The sequence below is a fragment of the Leiobunum rupestre genome, chromosome 4 (assembly GCF_980474605.1).
Source record: "Leiobunum rupestre chromosome 4, qqLeiRupe1.1.hap1, whole genome shotgun sequence".
Lineage (NCBI taxonomy): Eukaryota > Metazoa > Arthropoda > Arachnida > Opiliones > Sclerosomatidae > Leiobunum > Leiobunum rupestre.
This window is the reverse complement of record NC_143387.1, coordinates 25753499-25768433: the sequence shown is the minus strand read 5'-3', so window position 1 is coordinate 25768433 and position 14935 is coordinate 25753499. Positions and strand designations below refer to the sequence as shown.

At 42.1% G+C, this 14935-nt stretch overlaps 2 protein-coding genes across 3 annotated transcripts; both read right to left on the bottom strand.

The window, feature by feature from the left end:
• Window positions 1–364: 364 nt before the first annotated feature.
• On the bottom strand, window positions 365–3132 carry Nmnat (nicotinamide mononucleotide adenylyltransferase). 2 transcript variants are annotated; one of them, XM_090174017.1, is made up of 6 exons: window positions 2715–3132; window positions 2326–2646; window positions 2152–2264; window positions 1469–1570; window positions 1257–1411; window positions 365–647 (listed from the first exon to the last, which is right to left on the bottom strand). In XM_090174017.1, exons 1-6 carry the CDS (start codon window positions 2794–2796, stop codon window positions 641–643), a joined length of 780 nt encoding a protein of 259 aa, XP_090030143.1. In that variant the 5' UTR covers window positions 2797–3132; the 3' UTR covers window positions 365–640. The 2 variants fall into 2 exon arrangements, with proteins under 2 accessions (XP_090030143.1, XP_090030142.1); XM_090174016.1 differs by lacking the exon at window positions 365–647 and adding an exon at window positions 696–954.
• A 5582-nt stretch (window positions 3133–8714) lies between these two features.
• LOC149947270 (uncharacterized) lies at window positions 8715–13769 on the bottom strand. Its single transcript, XM_090170870.1, has 3 exons — window positions 12464–13769; window positions 10195–12393; window positions 8715–10015 (listed from the first exon to the last, which is right to left on the bottom strand). Exons 1-3 carry the CDS (start codon window positions 13767–13769, stop codon window positions 8715–8717), a joined length of 4806 nt encoding a protein of 1601 aa, XP_090026996.1.
• Between the last annotated feature and the right edge of the window lie 1166 nt (window positions 13770–14935).

The following is a 14935-nucleotide window of genomic DNA, read 5'->3' as shown; positions in this document are numbered from 1 at the left end:
TTCGTACGATTTGACGTACGCAGCCCGATGTGCAGACGAATTTTAGAGATTTCAACCTTGAGTTCCGACCAGTACTTGCTCTTGAGCAGGTACCATTTAGAACGGTTCCGAACGGTTCAACAAGAGGTTCTTGTCTGCGAATAGTTTGCATTTGGGTAGTTCTAAATTTTTTTTGCCGAATAGTGCGCATGGGGACTGGTTGAACGGTTCAGAACTCACGAATAGTTTTCAGCTACTTTCGAGTACCAACGGATCCACTATCGCCATCTACCGATTATTTATTGGTTAGGATCATGTTTCTTTAAAAAAAAACATTGCCCAAAATGGAAAACTTAGTTTTCAATGAAACAAACGCGTATCACTTATAAATATTAAACTTTATTAAAACAGAACTTATAATTTATAAATAAAATGTACACTACATAATAATGGAAGTCTGGAAATAATTCTTTTTACATAACAAAATATTTTAAATATCACAAATAATATCATGCTTGCCAATTTACATTACATTTTTTTTTATAATGACACTGAAAAATGGTTTAAATTTGTTCCAAATTTCATGGGAATATTGTGAATTAAAGTTGTTTTTTTCCCACAACCAAGAGCTTGGAGCAAATATTCCAACATACTGATATGGTCACGTCCTACAGAAATTAATTGTAAAGATGGTTAAAGTAGCATTTTTTTTCCAGACAAAAAATGTGCTTGTATGGGTATTTTTCGTGTTAACTTCTTGTAGAACGTTACTCATAAGCTTAATAAATTTAAACAGCAGTTTCTTGCTCAGAATCAACATTTTCATTTTCAACCTTCGTTACGAATAACTTAGGAGCAATATTAGTGTGTACAGCGGTAAGATTATTTTGAACAGGCTGGTAGAAGTTACTTTCGTCCCCCATTGGTTCATACTCGTAATTAGGTGAGGGAGTTAGAAAACACGAGCAGTACTTACTAGATTATTCCAATCCAGGTATTAAAAAAATTAGAAAGCATTAAAAAGAAAATGTGTCAGTCAAACCCACATTTCGCTAGTTATAATTAAGTAAAAATGTGATTTTTTCTTTGTACTAGAGACGCATTTATAGCAACAACTACAAATTTCAACAGAAAAAAAGGTGAAACCTCAAAACCTAACAACTGCTTAGATTATGCTTCATATTATTAAAATTTGTTTTTTTTATTGGAAATTTAATTAAAATTACTGAGGGAAATTACTATATTGAGTAATACAAAAAAATTAAAACCATAATTACTTCTCCATATCTTTATAAAGATTGTGCTCCTTGCAGTATGTGATTACTGGATCTGGTATTAAGTACTTGACACTTTGACTGCGGCGTAAAGCTCTCCTTATATGAGTTGAGCTGATATCGTTGGGTATCCATTCAATTGCAATATGTATGTTACTCTGCAATAAAATTACGTGTTAAGTGAGTTCAGAAAAAGTTACACCCAATTCTAGTACTTGAAATTTTGACAATAAATCTGATTCATAAATAAATCTCATCGGGTTGGATCCTTCCCTCGTTATGACTATTAAACCAAAACGACCAACAAGTTCTGAAATCTAAAAAGGAAAAATAGTGAATGTAAAATCAATATTTTTAAGTCCACTTATTAAAGATAATAATTAAGGGTGTGCGAGTCCGGTTTTTTGAAATTCGAGTCGAGTCTCGAGTCTTAGAAACTTGGACTCGCGAGTCCTCGAGTCCAAATATTAAGGACTTGAACGAGTCCTCGAGTCCTAAAGAATTAGCTCTAAAGCTTTCGAGTCCAATACGATTCCGGAATGTTTTTAACGAGTCCAATTCGAGTCCTAATTTTTATCGAGTTCAATTCGAGTCCTAAGTTATCGTGGCCAATTCGTCTGAAATTCATTTGTCGCTGTTTAAATAATCGCCGAGAAATAATGGACTTGCCCAATAATAATGGACTCGCCGAGTAATAATGGACTCGCCGGGTAATTTTCAAATTATCTATTTACTCGAGTCCGCTTCGAGTAATTATGTACCCTTTTCGTGGGAATCGGGTACCCGTGCGAGTAATAAAATTACGTATTCCGAGTCCGAGTCCGAGTACTCGGACTCGGACTCGATAACGAGTACTCGCAATTTTCGAGTACTCGCACACCACTAATAATAATCTTACATCCTCTTCCTTCCATAGGCCAGGTACAGAAAATGATTCGAGCAAATCTGCTCCACATAAGAACTTAACCCTCACAGGGTGACTTAAATCCCAATTTTTATTTTGGTTCAGAGCTAAAAATTAACAATAAATAAAATATAAAAGATTTATTTAAATTTAAAAAACACTTTTTACCATTTAAATTATGGAGATCCAGTCTAGCTTTCTTTGGATTCAAAGCATTTTGAGAGTTTTCAAAGACATATTTATTGCAGTTTGAGTTCAAAACAGTTTGTAGGTGATCCAGAACTTTAACAGTTTCAAGCCAAGTATCTTGTTCACTCTCCCACGTATCTAATTTGATCCAGTCGCTTGATCTCAGAGCCAACTCAACCATAGCACATCGCTGTGTTGATGGAATCAAATCTTTCTTTTTGTAAGCATTATTAACTGGAGATATAATGCCACCGACAACTTGGTATAATCCAGTTTGATGTAAGCAATCCCTAGCAAGTTCTTCATTAAAAAGAAAACGAGATTAACTCAAAATTATAGCTACTAGATTTGTTAAATTTACTAGTTACCAAAGTTGCGAAGGTGTTGATTAGTTATGGGGTTGAATGAGCCGCAAGCGACTATAACAACCCTCGATTGAGAATTATTCATATTCGCCTGGTGAATGACCGGCTCTCTTCAATCCTAACTTAAGACGCAGTAAATGCGAAATTCGTTTACGGCGTCGAGTAAGAATATCGATTTGGAAACCAAAACATCAGAATGACGAAACTTCGTGAAAAACCATAACGGCTAAGGCTAACTTTACCGGTTTCTCTCTCAATTCCGTTTCCTGTAGTTTTGTTTAGCGTAATTACTATTTAGGTCAATCACTTTACCCAGTAGGAAGGAGTAATATATGATGACTCATTCAAACACGCGACTAACGCAAATCTTAAAAATAGGTTATTATTGATTTCTTTGAGTGTAGCAGCTGCACCGGCTGTCGGCTGCACTGTAATCGAGAAAACCACCATTTTGTTACACATCTGGGGGAGGGGGTACGTTCCAACATTGAGTTGGGAACAGCCTTGGAAATAACGGTGGTCAGGTGGTCAAAGACCAGTAATTAATTGTTCAGACCATTTCATTTATTCAAAATTTGGGGGGTCACTGGTCACCGTGTCCAGTTTATTAATTCGAAATAATAACAAAAAACAGAAGGTGACCAGTTTAATAATTCCAAATAATAGGAGATGACCTATTAATTCAAGGTTTATATCAATTTGGATTTCCCTATTCACTGGATTTCTATGTACAGCGACTCCTCTTACTACCGCCGGGGCTGCCCGTCGAGGTTTTATGTAGAGTCCCTTCGCTCGCATCCCTCGAACGAGTCGAACTGTCTAACACCCCTCTGGCCTCAAACCCTCAATCCTCTAGTCTCGCTTTCCCCCGAGTACGGTAGGCTACCTGGCTACGCGGTAACGGACCGGGGACGCTGGAGTTACGGGGCCTAGAGAAAGAGAGGTAATACGGTAAATTACGAGGGTCTTCTAGGCTCTGGTAGTAGTCTTAGGTGAGATAGTACTATATTGTACTATTCTGGTCGTACTCGTAAAATAAAGTTAACTATTTTAAATACGTGTAAAGTTAATGTTACCAACATAATCTAACTTCTAAACATGTAGTATATGTTTTTTTTAGGCATATGAATGACATCAGAACATTTTATATAAGACCAATTTAATAATTCATAAGCAAGGGGGTCACTGGTCATAAGGACCAATTAAATAATTCATATGCTAGGGGGTCAGTGGTAATAAGGACCAGTTTAAAAAAAAACCTTATTTCCAAGGCTGTTTGGGACGCCAATGGGAGCAGACGACAGTATTCTTATTTTTAAAAACTTGTTTCGCGAAATACTGAAATCCGACGTTTTGATTGGACCTCTAGATTAATATTCCCAACCAGCCTTGGAAATAAGGTTTTTTTTTAAACTGGTCCTTCTGACCATAACCCCCCAACATTTGATTTATTAAACTGGTCCTTATGACCAGTGACCCCCTAGCTTATGAATTATTTAACTGGTCTCATATAAAATGTTCTAATGTCATTTATAAGCCTAAAAAACCTTTATTACACGTTTAGAAGTTGGTAACATTAACTTTACACAAATTCAAAATAGTTACTTTATTTTATGAGTACCACAAGAATAGTACAATATAGTACTATCTCACCTAAGACTTCTACCATAGCCTAGAAGACCCTCGTAATTTACCGTATTATCTCTCTTTCTCTAGGCCCCGTAACTCCAGAGTCCCCGGTCCGTTACCGCGTAGCCAGGTAGCCTACCGTACTTGGGGGAAAGCGAGACTTAGGGGATTGAGGGTTTGAGGTCGGAGGAGGGTTAGACAGTTCCACTCGTTTGAGGGATGTGACCACCGTTATTTCCAAGGCTGGTTGAAACCCATTTTATACGCTCAAGGTTAGACTACCCCAGCATTGTCAACAATTCCGCGGCTGCTACTCATCTAGCCCGGCTCGATAAAGTACAAAACGTGGCACTCCGGGCTATTTTAGGAGTTCCCAATCTACACGGATCTCCTTAAAGGGATAATGAAATCGGAAAATACAGTACCTTCAAACTATTCAGCTTTCAAAACTACATATTTTTCCAATTTACAGTCATTAGAAAAAATGTAAACTCAAATTTTAAGAAAATAAAAACTACGCCGAAAAAAGCAGACGCCGCCAACGCTATCGCCATCTATCGCGAGAGAAACAAAGCGAAGAGGGCATCATCGCGGAGCTAGACAACAAACGATCCTTATGTAAATCTCTCTTAATAAAAGTTATTAGTTCCAATATAAAGTGTGTCTCAATCCACCAATTAAAAACATCACAGACTTCTAGACTTGTACCTTGGTATTGACAGCACGATTCTCAACGGTTGCTCAACACGTCGTAGTGAAGCGTGAAACCCATTTTATACGCTCAAGGTTAGACTACCCCAGCATTGTCAACAATTCCGCGGCTGCTACTCATCTGGCCCGGCTCGATAAAGTACAAAACGTGGCACTCCGGGCTATTTTAGGAGTTCCCAATCTACACGGATCTCCTTAAAGGGATAATGAAATCGGAAAATACAGTACATTCAAACTATTCAGCTTTCAAAACTACATATTTTTCCAATTTACAGTCATTAGAAAAAATGTAAACTCAAATTTTAAGAAAATAAAAACTACGCCGAAAAAAGCAGACGCTGCCAACGCGAAATCGCCGTGTGTTTTGAAAATCCCGGAATCTGTACGGACGCAAAATGAGAGGCGACTTTTGAAGTTAAAACGTCACTTCTCATTGGTCGTCGGACTCCAAGACAGCTTTAACTATATGATCCGCACCTGTAATGGTGCTGATCCTCATGTGTTTCGCTTTCGGAGTCTCTGTAGCGATTATCCCCGGTCAGTAAAGTTGCGGTGGTGTCCGGCCCATGTCGGCACTCCGCAGACCGCTGTGCAAATCTGGGCGAATAGACTCTTCAATATAACATCTTCAAGGAAATCGCCAAGAAGTAATATATACGAGAGCCAGGACCTGCAAGTTAGTGTTTATATAGTGCTTTTAGAATTGAAACTTTTCACCTATATATAGAACGCCATATTTTTATTAAGCCTTAATCAAAGACATCACATTGGCGACGGAGTAAAACTCTCCTTTTTCTTATCTCTCATCATCGTTTATCGTTTTGAATCACCGATATATCACCGAGAATACATTTTCCTCGTGGGCAAGGCTTCGTGATTCGTGAACGATGGCGACCGGCCTACCGCACTTCGAACCTTTTACCGTACACGGAGCATCGGCGGAAACGGCGTCGCGATGGAAAACTTGGCTCCGCCGGTTCGACAATCTCCTCACCGCTATGAATATCACTACGCTGGACCTGAGGTTGACGAAATCTTTCAACAGCTTAATGTACATACCGACCCTCAAACTTTTGCTGAGGCAAAATCAAAGCTAAGTGCTCATTTCGCTCCCGCTTGCAATACGGATTATGAAATTGTCGTTTTTCGGGGCGCTAAACAACGTGAAGGCGAAACCGTCGACCAATTTCACCACCGGCTCCGGGTTTTATCATCCACCTGTGCGTTTTCGGACGTCGATCGTGAAATGAAAATACAAATAGTCCAAGGTTATCTATCATCGGCTCTTCGCGTACGAATCCTACGAGAGCCACAATATACACTTTCGGACGTTCTAACTTTGGCACGAGCTCTGGAACTTTCCGATACTCAGGCGCGTTCTATCGAGGAATCGTCAATATCAGCTACCGAAACCAAGAAATCCGTGTTTTCAATTTGTCGCCCTTTTCAACCGTGGCAAGGCTATAACCAATCGCGTGCTACGAATCAAGACCAAAACCACCAAGCGCAAGGACGACATTTCAGGCGCACGCAACCAAGTATGTGGTTTATGTGGCAACGGATATCCTCATAAAAACGGAAGACAAGGCTGTCCGGCCTACGGTAAGAAATGCAATTCTTGCCGTAAAACCGGCCACGTTTCAAAAATGTGTCGATCGACCGCCGCTAACCACCCACCAAAGAAACAAAAGAGTACAAACAAACACACGGTTTGCCGTCTTCAGCGCGAGGGACTTTTAAATCAGATTCACGCCACAACCACCGACTCCAGCTCCGATGAATCAATTTTTTGTACCACCGGCGTGGATACTATCGATCTGAATGCAGATTTTACTGTGAACAGTAACACCACCGACATCGACTCACCGCAAGTTACTTTACCTATCGGGTCTACTGCTATCTCATGGCTTATAGATACCGGCGCATCTGTCAACCTGGTCGACCGGACCACCTTTACCAGAATCAGACCACGCCCACATATTGAGGAGGCTACGATTCGCATATTTTCCTATGGCGCAGAGAACGCTCTTAGAATTGTGGGCTTTTTCAAAACCACCCTTCGCAACGGATCTCGGGTGTTAGACACGACGATGGTCGTTGTCGAGGATAATGGACGCCATACCAAACCAATTTTAGGATATCAAACTTGCTTACGCCTCGGATTGGTCGTTACTATGGACTGTCAAAACCAAAACTTCACTACCCAAAGCCCACCCGCCAAGTTGGCTGTCGTCCGACATATCACGGAATCTACAAAAGCAATCTTATCTAAGTACCCAACACTGTTCGACGGAATTGGAAAACTAAAGGGGAAGCAGTTTAAACTCCATGTCAACCCGCTAATCCAACCGGTTGCGCAACCACCTCGTCGAGTACCTTTCCACCTTCGCGACACTCTCGACAGCGAACACGATAAACTAGAACAATTGGACATTATCGAGAAAGTCACCGGTCCCACACCTTGGATATCTCCTCTTGTTTTGGTACCCAAACCAAAAGACCCCAAAAGCATACGTATTTGCGTCGATATGCGTGCCACCAACGCCGCTATAATCAGAACCCGTCACCAGAGTCCTACTCTTGACGACGTAGTCGTTACCTTGAGTGGCTGCAAGATTTTTTCTACACTCGATCTACGTTCGGGCTATCACCAATTGGAACTTGAACCGACTTCCCGATACCTCACCGCTTTCTCGTCGCACAGCGGAGTCTACCAATATAAACGCCTGAATTTCGGAATCTCGTCCAAAACGCTATTCGCGAAGTTATCAGCGGAATACCGAAGACTCTCAACCTAACCGACGATATCATAATCGGCGGTACCGATCAAGAAACCCATGATGCAACTCTGGACAAAGTCTTACAGGCTCTCTCCGTTAATGGTCTCACTTTACACGCCGACAAATGTGTGCTCAATAAACCTGAACTTAAATTTTTTGGAATGATCGTCAGTGAACACGGTTTAAAAATAGACCCAGACAGGTTGTCGACTCTTCAGAACGCAACACCACCAAAATCTGCCAAAGAGATACGAAGTTTCCTGGGCATGGTCACCTTCTGTTCACGGTTCCTTCCTAACTTCTCTACAATCTCTGAGCCTTTACGCCGGCTAACCAAACTACACGTCCATTTTGAATGGGGACCACCTCAACAAGACGCTTTTGACCTAATCAAAGCGGAACTCTCGGCAGAAAGACATTTGGCTTTCTTCAACCCTAACCTGAGATCTACACCGACGCCAGTCCTATCGGCTTGGGAGCTATTCTAACCCAAGTTGGCCAATTAGGCAAGCGGTTAGTCATAGCCTTCGCTAGTCGCGCTCTGACGGCTTCCGAAGAAAAGTTTAGCCAAATTGAGAAAGAAGCTTTAGGGGTCGTGTGGGCGTGTGAAAAGTTCGAACTATACCTTTGTTCGTGACAGCAACGAAGATTAAAATAAAGTGATACCAATGGGTTTAAGTTAAACTAATCTTTTTATTAAGAGAGTAGGATGCTTACATAATTGATGGACGAATGACTGTAACTCCAGGTACATAAGTAATGTTAAGTTTATATACAAAAAAAAAAATGATAAAAAGGTTATACAACAGAACTATGACGTAACATTCCGGCCACCTTAAAATGTTAAATTTTAATATTACTGAAGGTTACTTCTTTACGGTTGCTAGTCCAATGGTAATTGGCAAAGTTTAGTGACTGGACGTTTCAGCTCGTTGCCTGCGGTCTTTACTGTGACAACACGGACCAGTTGATCAGATCCTGGATGCACTTGAATGACTCGTCGAATTTTCCATTTTGTTGGTGGAGGTTGTTCCTTTAATAATACGAGATCTCCAATCTGTAGGTTTCGGGAGGGTTTCGCCCATTTGGGTCGTTGTTGAAGTCTCGATAGGTATTCGGCTTGCCAACGCCTCCAAAAATGCTGTAGTAGTTGTTGTGAAAGCTGCCATCGGGATAAGCGGTTGATTTTGGTCGATGTGAAGTCCGGTTCTGGTATGGCCGTCAGAGCACTGCCAATCAGGAAATGACCAGGAGTTAATACAGCGAGATCGGTTGGATCTGCGGACATTGAGGTAAGCGGGCGAGAATTGAGACACGCTTCCACTTGACAAAGCAGGGTCTGCATCTCCTCATAGGTCAGACGGGTTTCGCCGATGACTCTTTTTAAGTGGAACTTAACCGACTTTACGCCGGCTTCCCAGAGTCCGCCGAAGTGTGGAGCTGCTGGAGGATTAAAGTGCCAGACAACGCCCTCGTCGCTCATCCATCTAGCAAGGGACTGATCTGTCGTAGTAGTGTTGATAGTTTTTTCGAAATCCTTCAACTCCTTGCTAGCGCCTATGAAATTTGAACCATTGTCGCTATAGATATCTGTACATCTTCCTCGGCGAGAGGTGAATCTTTTGAATGCAGCTAGGAAGGCCTCGGTTGACATGTCACTCACGAGTTCTAAGTGTAGAGCTCTTGTAGTAAAGCATGCAAAAAGTGCGATGTAGCCTTTGAAACCCTTGCATCCTCTGCCTTTCAAAACTTTAAGATGGAAGGGTCCGGCGTAGTCCACTCCGCATTTCAGGAACGCTCTACCGGGATTGACTCGATTTGATGGTAGATCTCCCATTAGTTGACTGATTGTACGTGCTTGTTGACGGACGCATCGCATACATTTGCGAACGTGGAACCGGACAGCGTCACGGGAGTTCAGAATCCAGTATCTTGATTGTAGTGACGCCATGATAAGTTGAGGCCCATCATGAAGGGTTTTGAGATGTTCTTGCTGAATGACGAGATCGGTAAATCTGTGTTTCAGTGGAAGAATGACTGGATGGATCTGATCCAGAGAGATTTTAGCGTTCCGGATGCGTCCTCCAACTCTTAAGAGGCCGGCTTGGTCGAGGAAGGGTGTCAACGTCAGGATTTTACTCTTTGAGGACAATGGTTTCTTGGCTGTTAATTGCTTAATTTCATCTGAGCAAGTTTGATCGAATGGTTAAGGGACAACTCAATTTCATCTTTCGTCAATGGTCCCATCTCTCTCTGGTCTCTAGTTGTTCTGGAGTTGCGACTGAACCTCTGGATATACGCCGTTACGTGGAGTACCGTGGTTAACGACGAGTATTTCTGGAGAAGGCTCTGATCTAGGCTACACTGCATGACGGTGACCGTGTGGATTCTTTCTTCGATACTGCATTCAGGATCATCTCTAGTAGATTGTTCGTTATCGTATGGAACATTGTTTTTAAGCCAGTTTGGACCATTCCACCATAATGAATGATTAAGGAGCTCCTTTGCTTCGATTCCACGGGAAGCACAGTCAGATGGGTTGGATATACCAGGAACATGATGCCATTGAATTGAGGGCTTTACGTTCTGAACTTCAGAAACTCTGTTTGCGTCAAAGGTCTTCCATCGCTGAGGAGTCGATGCTAGCCATGACAGTACAATCTTGCTATCACTCCAGCCATAAACTTCCGCTATGGGTTGACGAAGAGACTGTTGTACGATCAAAAGGAGTCGAGCGAGGAGTACCGTAGCGCAAAGTTCCAGTCTGGGCAGTGTAATTTGCTTTAGAGGAGCGACCCTGGTTTTAGCGATGATCAGTCGAACCTTAGTCGTTCCAAAGTAAGTTGTAGTCTTCAGATACACCGTTTCTGCATAAGCTGTCTCTGAGGCGTCACAGAAACCATGAAGACTCGACGTCTTGATGTGTACTTGACCGATATGTCGATGAATACGTAGGTTTTCGATCATGGTTAAGTCTTCTCTGAACGTGTCCCATCTTTGAACGATATTTTCGGGTAGTTCTTGATCCCAACCAATCTTAATTTGCCACATTTTTTGTAAAAGAATCTTTGCTCGAACGAGGACTGGTGTTAGGAGACCCAACGGGTCGAACACTTTGGCCGTGTCAGACAGCATAGTGCGTTTAGTGACTTTTAGTCGTGACTTTGGTGACTTGACAGAGAAGGATAAGACATCTGACGCTGGAGTCCATTGCAATCCCAAGGTAAGAATTGATTCTGCATTATCCATGTTTAGAGGAACTAGAGTTTCTCGTAGGTCGGACGGAATGGTTTCCAGGAGACGGGAATCGTTTGAGGCCCATTTTCGCAATGGGAGTCCAGCTTGATTCGTTGCTATATTTAATTCCTCTCGTAGTTTAATCGCTGTATTGGTATCGTCAGTACCAGATAAGAGATCGTCCATATAAAAATCTTCTCGCAACGCTTGAGCTGCTAATGGATAATTGGACTTGACATCTTCGGATAATTGTTGCAAAACTTTTGTAGCGAGATAGGGTGCCGCTGATGTCCCGTATGTTACAGTCTTCAGTTGATAATCTCGAATGGGATCTTCCTTCTGTCGTCGCCAGAGAATACGTTGGTAGCGAAGATCTGCCGGGGCAACCAATATCTGCCGATACATTTTCTCGATATCTGCGGTTAATGCTACGGCATTACTCCTGAATCTTATTAATAAGTTCACCAAATCGTCTTGCAATTTCGGTCCCACGAGAAGAACGTCATTTAGGGAAATTCCATTCGCCATCTTTGCCGAGCCATCAAATACGACCCGGGTCTTCGTGGTAGAACTTGACTCTTTGAATATTGCATGATGTGGTAAGTAATAAGCGTTGTCATCCTGGAGATGATCAGTGGGTACCAATTCCATATGATTTAAAGTCTGATACTCATCCATGAATTCTTTGTATTTGTTGTAGATTTCAGGATTAGCTCGTAGTCGTCTTTCGATGTATTGAAATCGTCGTAAGGCTATGGATCGTGATTCACCGAATTTCTCTTTGTTAGTTTTCATCGGTAATCTGACGATAAATCTTCCTTTGGGATCTCGAGTGACTGTATCTTGAAAGTGAGCTTCGCATTGTCGTTCGATGGAGGTAAAAAGTGGTCTCGGGGCTAGCTCTTCTATTTCCCAAAATTTGGCGAGTTGCTGTTCGAGGCTGCAATGGTTGATTTTGATTGAAGATGTTGTCTTGGTCTCGTAACCTCCAAGAGTTCCAGCTACCACCCAGCCAAATACGGTGTTGAAAGCGCCAGGAAGTCCAGGTTTTCCCGAGAGTTTTCCATCTTCAATTAAGTCCAAGTAGACATCAGCTCCTAGCAAGAGATCGATTGAACCTGATACGTGGAACGTGGGATCTGCCAGCTTTAGACCTTTGAAATGAGACCAGTCTTGGATATTGAAGGTGAAGTTGGGAAGTCTTTCCGTCACGTTCTTGAGAATAAGTACTGGGACAGTGATATGGAAATTGGCGTTTGTGTGAGAGCCCAAGTTCAGCGTTGTACCACCTCTTGAATGAGTGATACCAGTGGCACTGATTCCTCCTATCTGTATATTTTGATAATTCCGTCTAAGTTTTAGTTTCTGCATGAGTTGTCCAGAGACGAAACTTGCTTGTGAACCAGGAGTCTATCAGAGCTCGACTGGACCAAGTACTGCCTTGACTTCCTTGGATTTGAACCATAGCTGTTGGCAATATGACTTGAGCAGGTCCTAATTTTGGTCGTGACACATGAACGACGATGTCTCCATTCGATCTTTCTTGAATCGAGGAATTCTCTTGCAATTCGGCATGTAAAAGCGTATTGTGCTTCGCCTTACATTTTCGACAGCTTCCGGCTTTGCAGTTTCTGCTAACACGGTCTCCCTTTAAGCAGTTAAAACAAAGTGAATGTGTTTTTACCAGTCTCCAACGGGTTTCGTGATTGGCTTTGAGTAATGATGGACATCTGAAGGAGGGATGCTGTTCACTGCAGATAGGACAGACGTTGTCTTGAATTGAACCATGGTGTGATAATGGATTTTTCTTGGGAAACGCCAACGTCTTTATCTTTATATTGCTTGACGGTTGGGAGGCAGCTAGGGCCCTGGCTCTTTGTTCGAGGAATGTTGTTAAATCCTCGTATTTTGGCTTTGCGGTTCCTTTTAGCGATAACTCCCACTGCCGTCTGGATTCCTGGTCAAGTTTCTCTCCAATTATGTGTAACAGCATCGCATCCCAATATTGAACTGGCTCGTTTAAGACCTTTAATGCTCGTATGCATTCAGCGCTAGTGTCAATCAATCGTCTCAAGGCTGTTGCCGATTCGTCTTTAACTGAAGGTTGATTGAATAACCGTTTGACATGAGCATTTATGATCTCTCTAGTATTGTTAAAACGGTTAAGTAATATATCCCAAGCCTCGGTATAGTTACCATCCGTGACTGGTATCGAATGAATCAGTAACGCTGCTTCGCCACGGAGAGTAGACTTCAGATATTGAAACTTTTGAGCGTTGGATAGTGCTGCATTACTGTGGACCGTGGCAGTAAACAGGTCATGGAAAGGAAACCAATCGATATAATTCCCTCCGAAGACAGGTAATTCCAGTTTTGGCAGCTTGATATCTGCTGTGGGTTGACTAGTCGCTCTCACTATTGGTACTTGATTGCTGAGAAAAGTGAAGAATACAACCAGATCTTCCATGCGAGTGACGAGATCGTTGTACTCTGTCTCATGTGTTTCAAAGTCCGTTGACGGGCACCTGTTAACGATGTTTGCATGTACGTCGTCCAATTCGTGAGCGAGTGTATTAGCCTTGTCTTTATACAGCGTAACTGCTGCTGGTATTATCGGTGTGATGGCATGATTTGTCTTCACCGTCTCAAGTCTGGTTATTTGACCCTTGACTGTTCGTCTCCTGATGAGGTACGGATCCATTTGAAGATTGAAGTTAACCACCGTTGATAGATGACTGAATTCAAACTTGCGTAGCTGCGTCTCACGATAAAGGATACTGGTCTTAACGATTCATTTGACTGATTAACCGCTTGGTGATTTATATCCGGCTCGACGGACCAAAAAGATGTTCGTGACAGCAACGAAGATTAAAATAAAGTGATACCAATGGGTTTAAGTTAAACTAATCTTTTTATTAAGAGAGTAGGATGCTTACATAATTGATGGACGAATGACTGTAACTCCAGATACATAAGTAATGTTAAGTTTATATACAAAAATTAAAAAATAATTAACTTTATGTAGTCATTTAAAAAATCGCTAATATCGTGAAAAATATTGATAAGCGTTAAAATGATAAAAAGGTTATACAACAGAACTATGACGTAACAACCTTTTCGGAAAACAGTTCACAATCGTTACGGACCACAAACCCTTGGAATTTGTGTTCAACACGACCAACCCCCACTCTCCAGCACGTATCGAGAGATGGCGTCTTCGACTACAAAGATTCGACTACTTCACCCGTTATGAGAAAGGTGCTACAAATCCCACAGATTTTTTGTATCGCGCACCTGAGACGCATACTGCGCCATACTCTGAATCGCGACGCGCAGATGTATAAAGTTTTTTCCTTTCTAACGCGCACGATTCCTAAGGCCATGACCTTGACCCAAGTCACCAACGCAGTGGCTGATGACCATACCATTCAACAAGCAATGCATCTCCTCCAGTTTAAGAAATGGCACCTACCAAACCCATCGAACAACCGCGACATATCAATTAATCACCGAATTGAAATCTTTCGAGAAAATCAAGGACGAACTTTCGGTTGTTCAGAACATTCTAGTTCGCGGATCTCGCATTGTTTTACCGAACTCTCTTCGCCACTTGGCTGTTGATCTCGCACACGAGGGCCACCAAGGAACAACCAAAACGAAACAGCTCTTACGTGGTAAAGTTTGGTTTCCCGGTAGGGACAAGATGGTCGACGAGAAAGTCCACAACTGTCTAGCTTGTCAAAGCACGGGAACGTGTCGTGAGAACACTCCTCTCTCTCCTTCACCATTACCGCAATCACCTTGGCAGTCTGTGTCAGTGGATTTTGCCAGTCCTCTGCCAAATGGCGATTATCTTCTTGTACTTGT

Excerpts from the sequence above, each read along its gene's own strand:
- Nmnat (XM_090174016.1), bottom strand. The coding sequence starts at position 2,796 with ATGAATAATTCTCAATCGAGGGTTGTTATAGTCGCTTGCGGCTCATTC. Across the intron at positions 2,647-2,714 it reads TCAACACCTTCGCAACTTTG|AACTTGCTAGGGATTGCTTA; the intron begins GTAACTAGTAAA and ends TTTTTAATGAAG. Across the intron at positions 2,265-2,325 it reads GGATCTCCATAATTTAAATG|CTCTGAACCAAAATAAAAAT; the intron begins GTAAAAAGTGTT and ends GTTAATTTTTAG.
- LOC149947270 (XM_090170870.1), bottom strand. The coding sequence starts at position 13,769 with ATGGATCCGTACCTCATCAGGAGACGAACAGTCAAGGGTCAAATAACC. Across the intron at positions 12,394-12,463 it reads GATAGACTCCTGGTTCACAA|GAGGAATCAGTGCCACTGGT; the intron begins GCAAGTTTCGTC and ends ATATACAGATAG. Across the intron at positions 10,016-10,194 it reads CACGGTCACCGTCATGCAGT|ATGAAATTAAGCAATTAACA; the intron begins GTAGCCTAGATC and ends AAACTTGCTCAG.